Genomic DNA, 20,322 nt, shown 5'->3' on the forward strand with positions numbered 1-20,322 from the left:
AAATGGGCATATAGCCCTGCTCCCCATGACCGCCGTGCATGGGACCGGACCTTGGTCTTATTAAAAATAAATAAATAAATAAAAAGTGGACCGACAGCATTTCTAGTTGAGGACCACTGCTTTAAGGTGTGCCACATAGTGCGGAAAATACGGTACATGACCACACACACACACACACACACACACACACACACACACACACACACACACACACACACACACAGTTGATGCAAAAACCATTTCTGCAAAGTCGAAAAATCCTAGAGTTACGTCATTTTATCTGTTGCTGAACAGGGTGGCAATCAGTAAAATCAATTACTCTTTCACCCCCCCACCCCTGCCCTCCACAATGTCAATTGTATTTTAGGAACTGCATTTTAAATTTACTTGGGCAGTCTCTGCAATATTAAAATTGGCATGATGTAAAAGTATGATATATTTGCATTACCACCCCCCAAAAAAATAAAGAAAAATAAAATCACAAAGGAGGGGCAAATGACTTTTGAATTACTTTTTCATGCCACAAATGAGTATACAACGCCGTGGGTTTTGGTTGGTATTTATTGAATAAAGTTTGTAAAAAAAAAAAGTTTTTATCTGAGGATCTGTAGCACTTCTGAGACAGATATAAACAGTAAAAGACAGGCAGGCAGCAATTCAACTACTGTACTTTGCAATTTACTGTTGAATTTGATCCATTGAGATCACAAGTATGTTGGTAACCATTGAAGATTGTGGTGCTAATTATCTTGTATACATTTTTTTTCAGAAAGTAAATAAAGCTTACTTCGGTGTAAGGAATTAGTGAGTGGTGGCCTGGTTATCACACAACATACACACCACAAAAATAAAATAAAAATGACACTTGAATACGATGCCATCTTTGGTCTTATTACTACGAACAAAACAAGAATGAATGAACTTTGAATTGTATCAAAAATAGAAATTACAGCCATATTGAAAGGAAATTCACATATCTGACAGACCTATATGAGACAAAGTAAGATTACATAAATTCAATCCTTGGCTTTAAGAAAGAAAAAAATTGCTCTTTTGAGAACATTTTTGACATTCTTTTTTTGTTTGTTTGTGGAGCATATATATTGATCAAACGATCAGTATCGATTTGAACCAACGATACTTGCCAACATCAAAAAAAAAGAAAAAAAACTCGTTTTTGTTTCAGTTGTTCAAAAAGGGTGTGCTTTCAATTGTAGACATTGAAAATGACCTGATGAAAAGCACGAGTCTTGTGTGTCCTTTAAGCCAGCAGTCTCATCCTCTTTTGACGTGGGAGCTCTTCAGTCGCTGAGAGGCACATGTTGAACTGCAGAGAGGGCAGACTCTGCTTAACGTGGTAGGGAAGTGCTTTGGGATCATCAACAACATCCTCTGGAGAAATAAAACAGAGAGAAATGTCAATGTGATCTCAAATGGGAAATTTAACATTGGCTGCCTTTCTGCTAAAAAAAATGTACCGTATTGGCCCAAATATAAGACGGTGTTTTTTGCATTGAAATAAGACTGAAAAAGTGGGGGTCGTCTTATATTCGGGGTCTAGACATTATACCCATTGACGACGCTAGATGGCACCAGATATCATTGACGTGAATGCTGAACTTGACTCCCCAGTCACAAGTGAACCCCTGCCGTGAAGAATAAAAATAAAAATAGCAGTAACACCAAGAAGAAAAATAAAAAATAGCGGTAAGAAATAAAAGAGAAGAAAATAATCGAAGAGATAACAGAAAATGGAGAAACGTAGCGACAATCTGGAGAAAAGTGGGTCGAAGATCGGCCAGGTTAACCGGCAGCTGAGGAGAAGTTATGATGTACTGTAATTTACATTTCAAAAACCAGAAGCCAATCATTTACGAATGTGATTGCACTTTAGTTTACATATTTAAATGTTCAGATATTAAGATTTGAATGAGGCAAAATAACATGCTTTTTCTCTCAAATATATTATCATCATTTGTTTCAGATGTACTGTAATTATTTTCTGTATAAAAATTAATTACCGGTAGGTGTTCAAAAAGTCTTTTTTCAGACTTGAGTCTTGAAAAAGAGGGGGTCGTCTTATAATCAGGGCCGTCTTATATTCGGGCCAATACGGTACTTTTGGAAAGTAACGATAGCTTGGATAAGAGACCACGAAGAAAATCAGAACTTTTCCAGATTTGGTTTGACATTTTGAAACCTTACGATAAAGGTGATGTTAGTTAGGTTACGTTTTTATACTTTTACATTAATGCGGAAGGGGAACTGTTTGCAAGGAAAACCGTAACAGATTTCAGTCACGTTGACTACGTTTACATATAACCCTTTCAAAACCCGAATATTGCCAATACTGTATTGGGGTTTCGAAAGGCCATCTAAATGCGCAAAAAAATTCAGACCAAGCACAAAACCACACTTTTGGAGCGAGCAGAGAACCAACTGCTTTATTAGTGTGGTGAGTGACGTGAATATGTGTTTTATTGACGGTAGAAAATAAGCGGCCATTTGTGTTACACCGTCATCTGTGCCGTGCCATATAAATCGGGTTATCCCAATTGCCATGTATGTGGGGGTAACTCGGTCCGCGCCCTCATGTGGACAGGTAATAGGCCCTGAACCATGAATTGCATTTGTAATATGCCGTATTTTCCGCACTATAAGGCGCACCTTCAATGAATGGCCTATTTTAAAACGGTTTTCATATGTAGGGCGCACCGCATTACAAGGCTCATAGAAGAGAAGCCGCGATAGTGGTGCTCCACTAGATGGAGCACTGCAAATGCGAATACAATACAGCTTTATTTATATACTGCTTTCACAACCGCTGCAGCGAAACAAAGCGCTTTACAGAACATTTAAAATACTACGTCCAAGAAATCTGAATATTGATCCATATAAAAGGCGCATCGGATTATAAGGCGCACTGTCAGTTTTTGAGAAAATTGAATGGTTTTCAGTGTGCCTTATAGTGCAGAGAATGCGGTATTGACGATTTAAAAAAAATGTGATTTCTTCATCACAAAAGCCGTGATTTAACTATTCATTGAGACATGCAGCGGAGGGTAGAGAGGAAGGGAGAGATGGGGCGAGCAGGCAGAGACATCATCCCACGTGATTATTGGTGAATTTTGTGTCTCCTGAGACCATGAAGAGTATCGACCAAATCTTGTTTTGCTTCGTGAGGTTAAAACAAAAAAATAAAATGAATGAATTGCCGTGCCACCGTACTGTGGGAGTGGAGAACCGTGTGTAAACAAAAGTGCCTGTGCTAACAGATGACCTGTCATGCGAGCAACCGCAGCGGTGTGATGTGTGCCACATGTAAAATAAAATAAGTGTTGACTTGCATGGACGAGTCTGTGACGTTTGCGCACAGGCACTACCGAACGGCGATGTAACGAAACACATTCTCTGGTCAAATAATTTGAAAATGGAAGCGGTCGTATGTTTTGAGGATAAATACTCCGTGGGACACATAGTGCGTCGTCAGATTTCATGAATGAAAATGAAGACAGACGAAAATTATCATCGCTCGTCATAACTCTTCATTTATGAGGTGCCGCCGCCTTTAAATGCATGCTTGCTGGTTTTTGAAAGTGAAAAATGTTACGTCACATAAACATGGTATCATCTTATTTTCTCTCCACTTGAGCATGTGTGATGTTACCGTTACTTGTTTACATATCAATGATATCACGTTTCATTCAAAGTTGGACATGTTGAAATGGGAAAGCCACACATTTGTTTGCATTGTGGTTATACTCTTTAGTTTGGCCGATTTCCGACTGATTTGCGGTACTCTATACGTATAATACGTCACACTTGTGTGGCGGAATTATGTTGTCATGGTGAATACCGACACTTAAAATACTACATCTTAAAGTATTTACTAAGTTTAAGCCTGTAAAATCATGGTCGAGAAATAAACTCTCTTTCATTTGCCTTAATATCCGAATATTAAAAAAGCAGTCACATGCAACATCACAATTGCAATTTTTTTTTCCTAGATCATTTTCCATAATGGTTCAACCCTAACTGGTTATCACGCATTTTTCATAAACCGGAATTTTGACTTTCACCTAATACTGATGGCATGTCAGCATCGTCATTGTGTTACAGCATCGCCGTGTCTATTGTGAGGAATGTTGAATGGCGCCACACGGCCATGTCAATGTGTGATGTATATAATGTGGCAGGAGCGCATGGGTTGCGAGAACACCCAGTCATTGAAGCCCAGCCGGACCTTTATCTTTGTTACTTTATTGAAGCTCTCTCGTGCCTTCACAGCAGCAAGCAAAGGGAGGTTGGCTACTTTTGCAGGCTGGAGAAGAAACAAAAATAGTGCTTCGCGCTAGCTAGCAGCTACCGACGCAAATGGACGGTCCAAAAGCTGTTCTGAAAACCATCTACAAAGTTATTTTTTTCTTTTTTGGACGATGACATGTTTTCCGGCAAAAATGCAATTTGCAGCTGAAATCCGGTTTTAGAATTGCATGTGCAGGATGCTAAAGGACAAAGGGCAAGAGATTCGGTCATACCGCTGCTCAGAGGACGGTGATGTCAAGGGTCACTCTCTTTCTTTACTGACACGTCTCCGTCCCCAGCCAGAATGGTGGAGATCTCGCCCTGCATGAAGGCCCATGGCACAGTGGACCCAGCCAGGGGACAGCGCTCTCCGCTCGGGCAGTAAACCTCTCCTCCTTGGCCCTGGCTGCGGATGAAGCCTCTGGTGCAGGGAAAGCAGAACTTGTGATGTGGGACGGAGGGACATTGGACAAAATGGGTGTCCTCCAGGCGCTCTCGGCAAAGGGTGCAGCAGAGCAGGGTGCCCTGACTCCCACCGCTGGTCGACTCCCCACTACCCGTGCTGCTGCTCAGGCCCACGGGCACTTGAGAGACGGAGGTGGAGGCGGTGGCGGCAGAGGGGCTGCTTGTGGCGGCGCGCCCGGCCGCAGAGGAGTGGGCTGAGGACATGCCGGGGCTGTCTCTGGCCACCTGGCTGGAGCTTAGGCTGTCGGTTACCCCCATGAGCGCAGACATGGGTGAGGGCTGGCTGTGTAAACGAGGGGGGGCGTCTGGAGGGACGGCCATTCCCGGAAGAGGTTCCATGCCCGGGTAAGCGCCTCTGGACCACACCTCTCTGGAGGGGTGATCGGGTCTGCCTTCACTCTCGCCATTCTCTGAGCCCGGAGAGGCTTTGCGGCGCCGGGTTGTGCTCTTGGCCGGTCCAGAACGGGCGGCCACCGCCATGGGCAAACCGGCCTCGGGCTGCGGAAGCACCTCGGGGAAGGGCGGGTTACCCCCATGAGCGCAGACATGGGTGAGGGCTGGCTGTGTAAACGAGGGGGGGCGTCTGGAGGGACGGCCATTCCCGGAAGAGGTTCCATGCCCGGGTAAGCGCCTCTGGACCACACCTCTCTGGAGGGGTGATCGGGTCTGCCTTCACTCTCGCCATTCTCTGAGCCCGGAGAGGCTTTGCGGCGCCGGGTTGTGCTCTTGGCCGGTCCAGAACGGGCGGCCACCGCCATGGGCAAACCGGCATCGGGCTGCGGAAGAACCTCGGGGATGGGCGGCTCCTTGAACATGCGCACGCCGTCATTTAAAAGCTCAGACAACCCCCGCCAGTCTCCACTCCCTTGCCGCTTCTCGTATTCCACGTAGCGTAAGCCAGAGTTCACCGCTTTACCGGCATCCTTGGCGGAGTCACGGAACATCTGCCTGACCAGGTCCGGAACTCCCGAAAATATCATCCCGGAGCCAATAGGGTACTCCACAAACACCTTGAGCTCGAACTCCGCGGTGGCACTGGCGTCAAAAGCCAGAACCCTTCCCATGAGATTGTGGTCTTTCCGGAAGCGCACAGTAAAGGGGACACAGGTACTTAGAGCCAAGAGAACATCCCTGACAACTTTGGGTCTGTTTGGCCAGCCTTCCACTTTGCTGCGTGCCACCTCGTTGAGTTCAGCCATCACTTCGCTGTTCCTCCACGCCGCTGGATCGATGCCCACCAGAGCAGACGTGCTCGCTCCCACGCCCAGAGCCACAGCCTGTCTTCTGGAAGCGTCGCTCATGATGGGGCCAGCTGAGATCGAAATGGGATTGCCCCCCGATCTGGAGCCGGATATTGGCGCTAGGAGACCATGTGGGGATGCGACTAAGCCCTGTGCAATCAACGCATGGGATATCGTTCCGTGGAGACTCGGAACGGCCGCAGCCATCGCCCTGCGAGTGTTCGGGCTCTGTCGGCTGCTTTCTGATAACGCGACATCCTCAGCTCTGTGCAGACCATTAGGGAGGCGAGCTGATACACCGTACTCACCCCTCCCCCTGTCGAGACGTTCTCCATGCGGTCGCCCGGCTTCCATGGACCCAGTCGAACTGGGTTTGCCCTGCTGTGGGCCAGGAGACCTGCCCTCCAAAACTCCATGTGTACTCTTCAGTTGTCTGGCGGTTTCAATGAGGAGCTCGATTCTATCCGCGCCGTCGTAGTTGACGCATCCCCGGCATACGGCTTCGCTAAACTCCCACAACATGGCCCAGGGCATCTTGGGTAGATCGCAGAGGTAGCACCATTGCCGCCTCGAGGAGGGCTGCGATGTGGAGGACATGTTGTTTACAGGCCCTCGACCAAACTTTATTTGCTAGGCCTAAAGCTTCGATTAACGTATCCGACGGTTCTTCCTTTTTCAGCCACAGCTCACCACATACTGCACACTTTTAAATGTTCATTTAACGAAGTGTAGCTAAACAGACGAATGTATTTTACGACATTCGGTAGTTTGAAACGTCTTCTTTCTTGGGTTTGTCGCGTCGATCCGAGTAGAGGGAAGTAAAATCTTACAGGACACCGGAAACACCTACGTACTTTACGGCCCGGGGCATCATGGGAGTTGTAGGCTTTTGCGCTCTACGAAAAAACTCATTGATTTCCTTCAAACCAGTCGATAGTCAAGTTTAAAACCACAACTGCTGTCCACAACGGTCACATCTAACACCACAACAACTAAACACAATCTCGTCAATGGACACGGAGGTCATTTAAGATGTAACTATTTTAATATATTGTAATCACATACCTAAATTCGAGTCTAGCCAGTCCCTTGAATCACTTATACGTGAAATGAAATCAGTTCCCGTGGCAAACCGAAAGACAGCAAAAGTAAATGTGTAAACAGACTTGGTTTGAAACACGATGCCGTTGACAAGTTCGGAACTCAAAACACTTTCCCACATTACGTTTCCAATTCAAGTTTTAACATCGTCAGGCGCATCTTTTGTTCTGCAAAATTAAAACGTTGAAACAATATTAAAAATCTGCATTTCAGATGTTTATTACATGTTTTGTGTATAACTGCTGTATATCCACACTGGTCCGAGTATGTGTTCCCATTTGGTCACAGTTTACAGCTGCAAAATTGAACCTCCACAGTGTTTCCACTCGTTTTATTTATTCTTAAAACGTCAACATTAATAAGTACCCCACCAAATGACAACATATGTATTTTTTTAATCAGGAAACTGCAATTTGCTCATTACACTGCTTGCCAATACATACATATGGATGTCTACCTTTCAAAGTGAAATTCCCTCTGTTTAAAAACAAAAGCCTGAATTTACATTTAAATATTCCAGATTGGGGTCTTGATATTACATGGGGGAAAAAAGGAATACTGTACTGTCATCACTTAAAATATAAAACACAACAATTCTACTTCTGTCAATAGTGAGTGAACATTTTAATAGGACATAAGAACAGAACTACATTATAGTTTAAGCAAAGAAATAAAATGTGACATTGTTTGAAGCAGTTGTGTAATTTAGCTGCTGGCATGGTGGGTGGTTGAGAAACACAACTTCAGAGTGTAAGGGTAAGGCCCACCTAGAAAAAGAAACAGAGGGGAAAACATTGTACACATATTTTGAGGTTTAGACAAATTATACTAGCATTTAGGACCTGCAATCTGTGTAACTACTTACTGGGGTTTTTCATCTGGTGATGGTTCATCATTGCCAGGGCTTCCATGGCATCATTAACAGATTCCCACTCAAGCAACCCTGATGAACTTCGCTCACCTGCAGTGTAGACAAATGATTCAATTAAAGAAATGATATGTCTGTTAATAATTGATAATGGCCAGTATTAATTTCAGGGGCAGTTATGTAGACTGTAAATGAGCCACACACATTATTGGGAAGATAATTATTAAAACAAAATAAGGGGTTGGTAACTTTTTAAGTAAGGCATGAGCAGTAAAATGGGAAAAAAGACAATGGCTACAATATTGAGAGTAATACATAAAAAATACGGTATATTGCTGTAATGTCCAATGCTTTGGGCTTATGTTGGGGATCGATTGGTTCCAAACCTTTATCGTGTATGAGTTCATTACGGCATCATGTGTTTTAATAAGAATGTCCAAAATTGTCACAGCTGAGTTGCATCGATAGAACCATTATATTTCAGGATATTAAAACAAACAGCATATTATTTGAGTTAATCAGCATTGTAACATTCATTAGAGCAATGCTTTAGATTGGTTATTAATTTGTACAAACAACATACCCATGTTGGGACTGCCCACTATGATCGATATTAAAAAGAATTGACCAAATTTGGGCAATAGCTTTCCATCCGACAGCAACCAGATCAAAAATGTAATATGATCACAGACAATACTGGAATAATCGTTTGGGTCACTCATTTACATAAATCTTAAGTCTCAAAATTATTCACATCATTACATTTGCAATTTTCAGATCCACAACTATATCTTGAGACAACTATCCCCCCATACAACAACAGCATTTTGGAGCGCAAAAACAACTGGCCCTCAAGGTTAACGTTTTGGTAAACGCCAGCATTATCACTGCCATGCAAACACTGAACTCTACCTTTTCTAAAATGGAGGATGTCTGCATCATATGTTAATTCATGCATGAAACGGAGGATGTTTGTGTGCATCACTCAAGACAATACGCTTGATACGGCTTCTTCCCCGACAGTGTAAATTTGCTGTGAGCGGCAGACAAACTCCAATAAATCATATTCTCAACCTAAATATGTTAAGTAATGTACAGTATTAAAATCTGATTGTGTATGAGTGGGAGGACAACCAGTGCCCTGCAAAATGACAATTATGAACTCAAATTTACATGTCAAAAACACGTTCATACTCATGGCAATTACTCACTCTTTCCACTGAACAGTTTCACACTTGAAGGGCTCTTAATTCCTAATTCATCGCAGACCTAGAAGGGGAGAACACAGGTTCAGAGGAAATTGACACGAATACAAGGAACTTTATTGCTATCGAGGATATAATAAAGTTACACATTCTTGTTCAAATTCCATGTTTTTGCGGTTTAAAAACATGAGCCCATGTAAACATTTCAAAACATTTACACGATTAATGTGTAAAATCAGTCAGATTAGATTTTTGTTTTTCATGCACGGTGAACAGGACCATTTTGACCAAAGGCGTGTAGAATTTTGAAGTGCGGTGTAAAGACCTGACCTGGTTGAAGATCTCCTCAGAGATGTCAGGCTGGGCATTAAAAAAATGTAGGACATTGGTGGGGTGCTGGATTCGGTTCTTGGCTGCCTGCTCTGGCGATGTGAAGCGGTTGTTACGAGAACCATGGAAGTCTTTGAAGCTGCTGCTGTTGTCTTCTAACTGGTAACTCTGTCCTGGCACGATAGCTTGCTGCTTGGAGACACTAACAACAAAGACAATGGGTTTGTATCTGGAAGCATAGGAATGACTCAAAAATTTTTTGACGATGAAAATGTTCAAAACTCCCGCCCTCACCAGACGTTGAGTTTTTGTCCAAAAAGGAAGTTGTTGTTAAGATGAGAGATGGCCCTGTCCACAGAATAGCAGTCACCCATTTCCACCATTGCGGCTCCAGGTTTGCTCTTCATGAATTTCACCTGCATGAACAAGGTCACGCAATTGACGACTTACCAACAACTTTTCTTTCCAACAAATCTTTGAAGGGGAAGTAAACCCAAAAATGGTCTTTCCAACATGTTCTATGCAGCCCCACTAGTTGGAACAAAGCATTCTGATTAATACTATGTTTGTGGAATATGAGTGAAGCAGTAAAATCCACTCAGTGTTTGACCATCTCAGGGGGCGGCCATTTTGCCATTTGCTGCCAAGTGAAAATTACATCAGTTGCTTCAGAAAACAGGTGAGCTGTGATTGGTCGTTCCCTGAGCAACGGTGACGTCATTTCCAGTCGACAGTAAATGGCAAAAGGGCTGCCCTCTGAGACTGATAAAAACGTGTGGATTTTGCTATATCATCAAATTTCACAAATACAACACTAATCAGAATGCGGCGTTTGGACAAGTAGGCGCACATAGAATATAATGTAAAGAAAATTTTGGGGTTGGCTTTCCATTTAAAAGGAGTAGTGTAATTTTACTCACCCGCTCCACATTACCATAGAGGCAGAAGATGTTAAAGACCTTGTCAGCATTGATCTTGGAGGGCTCAAGACCATATACCATAAGTACGGGCGAGTCAGCGTGAGGGCCGTACTCGGAGGGCGGCGGCCCGTATGCAGCGCTATAACGCTGACTACCACGACCGCGTCCGCCCATACCCGGCCCCATGCGGTGCGGGGGAGGCCCGTAGCTGTCATCACTGTAGCCATGATAGCCTCCCTGAGGGCCACCTTTATGGTTTAACAAAAAAAAAAGAAAATAAAAAGGAAGGGGGAGGGTAATTCCATATGAGCGGTGTTACTTATCTGTGCATCAGATTGAAATGTTCTGGATATATACCGTAATCAGGTGGGTGGTCTCCAAGAAGAGCGGGCTGCCTCTGGCGCTTGTTGGGATTTGCATTTGGGTCTACGTAGGGTGCGGTCAAAAATGGCAATTAAAAGAGCTTCGCGACAAGCTAGCATGCTGCCAAATTACTGTGGTGACTTTGTGTTAAGGGACCAAGTGACTGGCATGCAACAGAAGGAGCTTGCGTCATAAATCGTTGGCTGCAGGTACGATTTTGTAACCAAATTAATGACATAATGGAGATTTGTTTGTAACTGCCATCCTAGTACTAAACACACCTTGTGAATTGTTCCAATTGCCTTCACCGTCAGCATCTGTGCAAGTACACATATACATGTCAAATAAAAAAGTCACAACTGTTAAAGACAAGCATTTGACAACATTGCCTTAACATTTCGTGACACGACTGACAATTCGATGGTAATTACAACAAAATACAATTACCGGTCTGCACCGGTTTTGCGTCAAACGTTCCACGTGATCACAACATTCCGGTATGCCGCAGTTGTATGACAAGAACTACGATCATAATGTCGCTTACTCTAACCACAATACAGTACAGTCATTCACAGTTCCAATCCGTTCTCTGGCATCCAAATTATTTCGTTGCTCTTTAGTTGTCACAAAGTAAAAGTTTCACCCTGTCTGTGCCAAAATGACACTGGTCAACAGCAAATTTTGATCATAGATTGCTCTCGGTGACTCTCAACATTTTTTAAACTGATATAAAAAAATGTCTTTATATGTTCCCTTTCGCACGTCAGGTTGTTGTTTTTTTTTTAAAGACATTTTTTGTTTTTGTTTTTAGGCTTGACTTACAAAAGCTTGCGTGATACAGATTTTACGATGTTTTAATTTATAGGTATGACATTATGGGAAAAAAATGCCCCTATTGCCGAACCTATCCCTTGATTCATAAATACTACAAATATACTAGTATTACATATATTACTTCTATATTATGAAAACCTGATGTGCTAGAGAAAAAAACCCAGGGCAGATTCAGAATCAGTGCAGAAAAAGCCATTCGGAAGAGTTTAAAAGATTAAACTAATTTGCAAAAATGCGTTGACCAGTGTTATTCAACCACATTAGCCAATCCAAGTAAAACCACATCAGACATTTATTAAAAGACTGTACATTATAGCTGCGGAATGAAGTCTCATTCATGGCTCCTACTGCTCTTGACTATTATTTTGGTACAGCACTTTGAAGCAAACGGCAGCAAGTTCGAGTTTGGTGCACAGGAGCTGTCAGTTTTCAACCACAACATCAATTTTGTCATTTAGCAGTACTTACAGCACCATACAAGAAGTATTGGACACAGTGGGTAGGTAGGGGGTGGGGGGGTTGTCTTCAGCAAAGGATGCTAGCCTCCAAGCTCAACTCATTCTCCATCTCCTTTTTTTTTCTTCAGGTCTTCCTTCTTTGCATCCCCACCACCAAAGATAAGTACATCCACACATCCATGCTTTGTTTTTTTTTCCATTTCATTGTTTCGTTTTTTTTCTTTTCAAAGATGCTATGACAAGCATATCCATCTTACCGTGCTGACCACAAAGCAGGATTAGTGCATCATTTGATAGTGGGCTGTCTGTCCACAGACACACTGAGCCAAACCTGCATCACACGGGAGGTGTTAAAGGCATCACTGTGGGCCAGTGTAAAAAAATAAAATAAAAAACAGAACAGCACAGACAGGAGGGAAACGGGCGGGAAGGTAAAGGCGAAAACAGAATACCAGTCCAAAAATGCTGTGCTTGTGGAAGAGGATTTGTAATCTGTTTGCATCTGTATTCGTATGCTTGACAAATGTTTCATACGCTTGTGTCTTCATGGGCCCCCCCGTGGATATCTTCTCATGTAAAAATGGGAAAAAAACGGGGCGCTGAAATATCGCTTGCTTTGATTTGATCTCATGACGCATGGTCACTTGTAGAAGAAAATCTTCTCATGTAAAAATGGGGAAAAAAAACGGGGCGCTGCAATATCGCTTGCTTTGATCTCATGACGCATGGTCACTTGTAGAAGAAGTGGATATTCAGCTTGTTGTAGTGTCGTGTGGTTGCTCAGGAAGGTGGAGGCGTGCTGTATGTTTCAACAAGAGAAGGTGCCTCTTTTGTGTCATCTGTTCCCTTGTCAGCTGAGTGTCTGAAATCTCCTCTGTGGATCCCTGTAGTGGTGGTGTTACTGAAGGAATAGCCCAAGGGCCCAAGGGCTAGGAAGTGCAGCCGACAACAACCTGCCCGGGCCATCAATGTGCTGTGTCAAAGGTGGTGGTTGCTCCTCAAGGTTCTGAAGATGTGCTGTACTTGTAAACAGGTGGTGGCGGTGGTGGTGGCAGATGCTTAGACATATCAAGATGGGACGGTGTTGGGTATAGGAGGTGTTTGCGTGGCCTTTGAATATTTCGGCCCCTCAAAATGAAAGGGCGATTGTCCATCACCCCCAAAAAATACAATGGATCCCCTTGTCAGTCCCATTGTACTGGAGATAGAGGTGTCGATGAACTGAGGAAGTGCTGTTACTGCGTTGAGGTTGTGTTCCGGTGTTTGTTGTCCCACTGTGTCCAATGTATCCCAAAGAGTATTACTTGTCGCTTTGGGTGCTGTTCTATTGTCGCTGTTGAGCTTGTTGTGTCTTTGGCGGCATGTGTCTGCTTGGAAAATGAAGGTAAGCCTGTATATGGGTTTGCACGGCCAGGACACGAGGAGTACCTCTGGTTTGAAAGGCAGCAGAAATTGTAATAGAACGCTTCCAAGTGGGCACCACACAAAGTCATGTTCCTTGAATTGATTTTTCCGGCCAAACGTAACCTGTTTTGGAGGCGTACCGACTCAAAAAGAGAAATACATGGAACTGCCACCTTCAAGGGGAACTCAAGGCTAATATTTTCTTTGCGATAATATATTCTCTAAACATGTGCCAGCACTTATCTAAACATGTTATTCTGATTAATATTCCGTTCATGGAACAAGAATTACGCAGATTAATGCAGCCATGATATCAATCTCACAGCGCTGCTACTTTGTCCTGTAGCGCCCTCTGCTGGTGACTGAAACTGATGTCCAAGTACCCTCCGGCTTGCATCAGGAATGTCACGTGACCCAAGCCAGAAAACAGTTGGGCACTTTGACATCAATGTCAGTCGACAGAAGAGGGCGCTATCAGACAAAATAGCATTGCTCTAAGACTAATGAAAACTGATGGACAAATCTGCTGAACCCTTGTTCCACAAACACAATATTCCTAAGAATTCAGTGTTTGAAACAACGGGGGGCACATACAATACCGGTATGTCATTGCAAAGAAAATGCCTTCAATTCCCCTTTCAATCACGGTGACACCAAAGCATATACAGTATTTGAACAGTGTGTCCCGTATAAGTTAAAACAAAGATTCCAGACAAAGAATTCTAAAAAGAGAAGTCCATGCATTCATCCATCCATCACCCGAAAGTCAGGTTCTTCATTTTCAGTTTTACTATGTACTGGTGCAGTCTGAACAAAAACAAAACTAGTTGAGCCTACTGTACCTTTAATTCAGACTTTTTCTGAAGCTGCCTTAGCCTTTTTCTAAAAATTTGATCCTTATGTTCTCAAGCCTGATAAGGGCATACTGCCAATCAAATATCTTAAACTGAGTGAAAGGTATTGAACGCAAAGAGGGCACTCACTCTATCACTCATCCTTGATTAGAGTAAACAGTATTGATTAGAATGTTTATGACGCCTTTAAAACACGCTATTACTTTGCAGCATGGCAGTCAATCCCTCACTATACTGGCCACTTTATAGGGTCAATCTAAAATGAAGCGCATTCAAAATCAATTTCATGACAATGTGGTCATGTAAACAGAATAGTTTGATTTTCATAAAATAGCAAAGGGTTAAACCCCGTCCGGTGACAGTGCTATAAGTCAGGGGAGAGCGGCCAGCAGAATAACTTAACAAATAGTATTTTATCGTATGAAATCAATGCTGATTGACTGTAAATCTTTAATGGCTACAAACATCAGAATCCATGTCCTGGAGCCGTGAAAAGATGGGCTTCATTACAGAATTAATAAAATCTCCAATATGTTTGATCGAACACGACAAGTGAGCACACTTGCTAGAATTTACTGAACTGGAAAAAGGCGGGGCTGTTTCACTGTGCAGCTGTGTCATGCTCTGGAGGGAAGGTGGACCTACTAGGTGAACGGTATACTCGTGCGCGGTACTGTGACTAGAGTGCACTGGTCTGTACTCATGCATAGGACAATAATGACAATAATAATTGGCTGCCAAAGAGATTACCCCTCATGCCCTCACTGTGTGCCCGCAATGTAGCAAGAAAATGCATAAAACTGTGATTGTACTGGGGGAATAATGCCTTAGAACAATAAGGTTGATAAGCTTGGTGAGTGAGTGGAGGAACTCAATTGCGAGGGCAAAATTCAATGACGATTATTAGACTCAACGGTGACAAAATTGGCATCATCTTCAAAAACAATTTATGTTAAAACAATGTCTAATATTATGATGATCATACTTGAGTTTCAAAGTTGCACTTCGGGGTTGAAATTGCTTATTTAACTGTTAAAACAGTTCTTTGGCAATTTATAGGTGTATAGCAAATAAAATCCAATGCACTATTTTTGTTTAGACAAGGAAATCATTCTTGAATGTATACATTTGCACCATTTTTTAATTTTACAAGAACTAATTTATGAATTGCGTTTGGTCCGAAACATAATCCATTATTATAGTGTTTCAAATAATTTGATTCATCTGAATATTTTTTACATTGAAACATTTTCTTGTTGTGTACAAAAAATAAATAAATAAAATATTCAAATAGAATCAAAGAATTCAATTGTAGAATTGTGAATTCAATCATCACCAAACTAATCGTGATCAATAGATCAGCCCTATGATCAAAGGCAATATTCCCACAGTGGAGAACCCTAACATCAAATATTTGTGGCAATAAAGGTAAAGAGCAAGTCGAAAGGAGAAGGAATGGTAACAAACCTACCTTGGCCACTTAGGTTTGGATTTGTGTAGTCCCACGTGTCCTGGTCATTCTTGAAGACATTGAGCCGTGCCGGCTGGGAATTTGATGACAAAAGACAGCTCAACACTAAATATTTGTACTTGTACAAATGACGGCTCGACCTGTCTTACACGTACCTTAGCATATTCAATCTTCAGTGTACAGCAACCAGAATAGATGTCAGCTCCATTGAGCGAGGCTTTGGCCCTCTGGGCACTTTGGACCGAGTCAAATGTAGCAACTGTCAGTTAAGGTGACGGTTGAGAAATTTGGAGTCACTGCAGATAACTTGAGCCGATGTTTACTACAAAGGCAAAATTGCTTTGGCACCAACAAGAAGTGACTGGTTAGTAATATAAGACACTGTGCAAATGGCTTAGGTCACCCCCAGCTTCCTTTTTGTCATGGCACGTTCTTACAGCGGTCAGTCAGAAATCATGAAACAATAGGACCTTGAAGGTTTACACAAATTACAAAAATATCCATGAAAAAAATAACATAAAAGACAAACAAGGATATTCAACCATGGCCTGGACACCATTCTTTCTGAAGATGACGATCCGCTGCACAGGACCACAGTTGTTGCATATTGTGTACAACACATCCTGTACAAGTAAATTTGAATTAAAAAAAAAAAAAAAAACTACCATGCACACAGAATAAATATATCACATTGGATCACGGAGTAAATTATTTGCTTGAAAGAGAGAGAGAGAGAGAGAGAGAGAGAGAGAGAGAGAGAGAGAGAGAGAGAGAGAGAGAGAGAGAGAGAGAGAGAGAGAGAGAGAGAGAGAGGGAGAGAGAGAGAGAAATTACCAGACGCCTCTATTTATGTGTATTTTACATTTTGTCTCTGCAAACCACATTTCAACACATACAACCTCCCACACAACACTGGTTTCAAGTGTGGATTACCGTGGTGATGGGGTAGATGGGGTTTATGATGGTGAGCAGCAAGACATTGTTCACACTTCGTGTGTCGTCTGAGTCTCCTGGCCGGGAGATCTTTTGGCTCGTGGAATAGTTGATGAAGGCAGGGTGGCCTGCAATGTAAACCTGGTTCTCAGCTGCATATGTAACAGCATTGCAGGATCCATTCATGTCCTCAAACTCCACCAAGGCCTGGCGCTTCTTGGGCATCATCACCACAGAACTATGGAAGGGAGGTACAACCAACATTGTGAATTCCTCTCAGTCAAAACCTTACCTTCACCAAGTTTAAATCTTGCAAAAGCATTTGTTAGTTCGAAAATTAATCCAAATGACATTTCCCTCTGCCACTAAAAAAAGAAAAAGAAAATCTATTTCCATTTTTATTGTATATAAATCAGGGTGTATTGTATTGTTCTGGTCAGCTTTTCATTTGTTCAAAGTACTACCCAGAAGACCTAGATGATGTAGCTACAGTGAAATAAATATGCGTTAAACTTATCATGGCCTACAGTAGAGTTGGGCAATTGGCAGCCCGCGGTCCATTTGACCAAGTAAAAAAATTGATATTATATGTACATATGTTTTTTTTTTTGCAAACCTAAATTATTTTTCAAAAATACTGAGGGATATTCACTGTGTTTTCTACCATTGACAAGGGCGGGATGGGGGAAAAAAAGAAGAAGAAAAAAAAAAAAAATCAGAGAATCTGCGAAACCATGGGTGCCGAACCCGAATATGGAAGGGTTGACTGTACTTTTAAGTTGAGGTACCACCAATCACTACTCGATGGCGCACAAGGCTAAGTTGCACTTAGACTGGGTATTATGCGAGTAGGCCAAATAATTTTGCACTGATTGGAAATGATAATCAGGAAAAACATAACACTTCAATAAGATTAACATTTTGAATGTTAATTTTAAGTGCACAACATGAGTTCTTGCACTTAACGATTTGCTATGAAGAAGTACTGTACTTTGACAGCCCTTTGTACTGGAGGGGAAAAAAAAGAAAAACTCACAGTATGTGGTTATTTGGTGGATATTTTATACCAGCATTATGAAATAAAATTATATGAGGAGCATGTATTCTGCACTTATTTTGTCTATATTTAAAGTGGCATTTTTGTCACACTTCAGCTTAGTAAGTGTCAGTGTGAAGTGAATTGAAGTGAGTGTCTTATAGTGGATAAGATTATTCACTATACCCTAAATTGCTCTGATGAAGAATTGTGGGATTGGGGATGGAACACCATCACACTGCATGAATTTTCAATTAAATAGGCGGGACTGATGTTTAGGAATGTTGCAACTAACTGATTTATGATTATTTACCCACTCATCTTTGTTTGGCATTATTATAAGGTCAAAGTTTTTCCTAGGCTCAAAATAATCAATTGACAGACCATATTTTATGCTTAGCTAAACCCAGTGAGAAACGAATATCAGATCTGCAATAGTTATGTGAAATTAATAAAGTGATAAATTCTTTAATTTCAAACCAACATGATTTTCAAAATGGTTTCCGTCAAAAACGTGGGGAAAACTGTGCTTCATAGGTGAAGTAGAAATGTACAAAAAGAAAAATTGCAACATATTTCCCAGTGGATGAATACCTGACGGTCCCAAACTCTTGCAATGCTTCCACCAAGTCAGTTTCCACAATGCCATCAACCAAGCCTCTGATGTGCACCACCGGGGAGGGTAAAGGTTTATGAGGATCATCGTAGCTCTCCTGAAAATAATTTCAACTCAGTGACGGTGGGCGGCTCGTAAACGATGTACAAAACAATGTGGGGAAATAAAGCCCACCTCCACAAACAGACAAAGTGCAAAACTAGGCCCAAATGGGGCCGCTTGAATGGAAAATGGTGAGGTTAGCATTCAACATAAGCAATTTTTTGACAGTTGACATAGACGTTAAAAACAATCAAGCAAATTGTTGATTTAGAATTTGAGTTTTAACAATGCTTTAATTTTGACGACTGGACTACGAAATTAATTACTTTGCTTAGGAGACAGACTAATTTGACAATGCTAACTAGCGTATGGTCACAATTGTGTTTGCTGATAGCGGCTAGCTTCGTGACTACTGAAGCGCAATGATGTCTCGGCAACGCCATGGAGACGTCTAAAGACAAGTTTTAATACAAAATAATTTCATTGACAATTAAATATTGCTACAAGACTGCCCGCCTAACCGTTGTCATCCCTCCGTCTTCGGTTTTCTGTCGTTTTGTTGCTCTGCCTCCTTCTCCGTAGAAGCGGCCCGCAGCGGCAGCCATGTTGTCGTGCCCCTTGTGCCAGATTAATGTTGCATTCAAGACCAATGGGACAAAGGAACTTCGTCTTCCAAGCGTTCCGACGAAACCAAACGTTGTCGCAACACAATGTTTCGAAAATGAGGAAAAATAATTATGTTCAAACTACTCTATTTCATTAATTACAATTGCACAAACAATATATTACAAGACAGTACACAGTACAACGTTGTACAAAAGTTTTTTTACTGTGCACTTGTACAGTACTTTGTATGTGGTATGTGCATCATTCAGGAAGTGGAGTTAGACACTTACACGAAATTATTAATAATCCATTCACAAAATTCAGAAACAGTCCCTTGTTGTGTAAATTATAGCTGCCCCAGGACAAAATGTAACTGAGCTATTGTAAAGGTGTTTACCAAATACTTCTTAAGGTTCTCCCAAAATGATTTTTTTCTCATCTCTCCCTCTTGATGACCAGTTTACGTCAAATATAACAGACAAAAAGTTTTGAATACTGTTTTATTTTTGTAGGATTATGTTGATATTCTCCTTGTAATTTTCAAAAGGTTTTATTTTTTCACTGGGACTCGTGAGGATAAACGGGTTCAGATTATGGATGGATATTTAAATACTGTACAGTAGTAGTAATTATATTGTCTCTCGGTGTTAGTGTGAGCACAGATGGTTGTTTGTCTATGTGCGCCCTGCGATTGGCTGGCAACCAGTTCAGATGTATCCCGCTAACTGCCCGAAGACAGCTGGGATATCTCCAGCGCGCCCCGTGCGACCCTTGTGAGGATAAGCAACTCAGAAAATGGATGGATGGATGCCAGCATTAGATAAAAATAAATAAATAAGGCCATTATATTTGGAACGTGACACGGTGCTACATCCTGCAGTTAGCCTTCTGCTGGACTCAGTGGATAGAAAAACACACGTCACAATTACAATTATAATTCTAACATAAATAAATTATATTGTAGTCGTCTATTTAGAACATTTACAATAATTTACAGATACAGTACATACAATTACAATCCCCCAGGTCCCCAAAAAACAGATGATTTTTTTCAAAATTAATTTAGAACATTCAAACTGACTGACCATTGAAATATACATTTGTCATTGTGTAGCTTAAAATAGAAATAATGTCAAGTCTTGTCAACATGTATGCATTGCTTTGTTGTCACAGTGGATTCATTTGGTGAAGCAAACAACGGCCAGTGCTGCTTAGAGAAACACATACCCCATGTCAACAGTTCATCTTCTAAACTGTAGTTTATGACAAG

At 41.8% G+C, this 20,322-nt stretch overlaps 2 protein-coding genes across 3 annotated transcripts; both read right to left on the bottom strand.

Moving 5' to 3' along the window:
• Positions 1 to 543: 543 nt before the first annotated feature.
• On the bottom strand, positions 544 to 7,271 carry LOC109507961 (interferon regulatory factor 2-binding protein 1-like). Of its 2 annotated transcripts, none has more exons than XM_019857713.1 (3): positions 5,541 to 7,271; positions 4,539 to 5,262; positions 544 to 1,392 (listed from the first exon to the last, which is right to left on the bottom strand). In XM_019857713.1, exons 1-2 carry the CDS (start codon positions 6,606 to 6,608, stop codon positions 4,561 to 4,563), a joined length of 1,770 nt encoding a protein of 589 aa, XP_019713272.1. In that variant the 5' UTR covers positions 6,609 to 7,271; the 3' UTR covers positions 544 to 1,392; positions 4,539 to 4,560. The 2 variants fall into 2 exon arrangements, with proteins under 2 accessions (XP_019713272.1, XP_019713273.1); XM_019857714.1 differs by having other exon boundaries at positions 4,539 to 5,022; positions 5,301 to 7,271.
• Positions 7,272 to 7,428: 157 nt separating this feature from the next.
• hnrnpl (heterogeneous nuclear ribonucleoprotein L) lies at positions 7,429 to 19,117 on the bottom strand. Its single transcript, XM_019857715.1, has 14 exons — positions 18,968 to 19,117; positions 18,383 to 18,501; positions 16,753 to 16,990; positions 16,357 to 16,442; positions 15,975 to 16,071; positions 15,820 to 15,892; positions 11,080 to 11,115; positions 10,793 to 10,861; positions 10,436 to 10,683; positions 9,810 to 9,931; positions 9,516 to 9,717; positions 9,192 to 9,249; positions 7,978 to 8,073; positions 7,429 to 7,879 (listed from the first exon to the last, which is right to left on the bottom strand). Exons 1-14 carry the CDS (start codon positions 19,049 to 19,051, stop codon positions 7,818 to 7,820), a joined length of 1,590 nt encoding a protein of 529 aa, XP_019713274.1. The 5' UTR covers positions 19,052 to 19,117; the 3' UTR covers positions 7,429 to 7,817.
• Positions 19,118 to 20,322: the final 1,205 nt, after the last annotated feature.

The sequence above is a fragment of the Hippocampus comes genome, unplaced genomic scaffold (genome assembly GCF_001891065.2).
Source record: "Hippocampus comes isolate QL1 unplaced genomic scaffold, H_comes_QL1_v1.1 scaffold248, whole genome shotgun sequence".
Taxonomy (NCBI): Eukaryota; Metazoa; Chordata; class Actinopteri; order Syngnathiformes; family Syngnathidae; genus Hippocampus; species Hippocampus comes.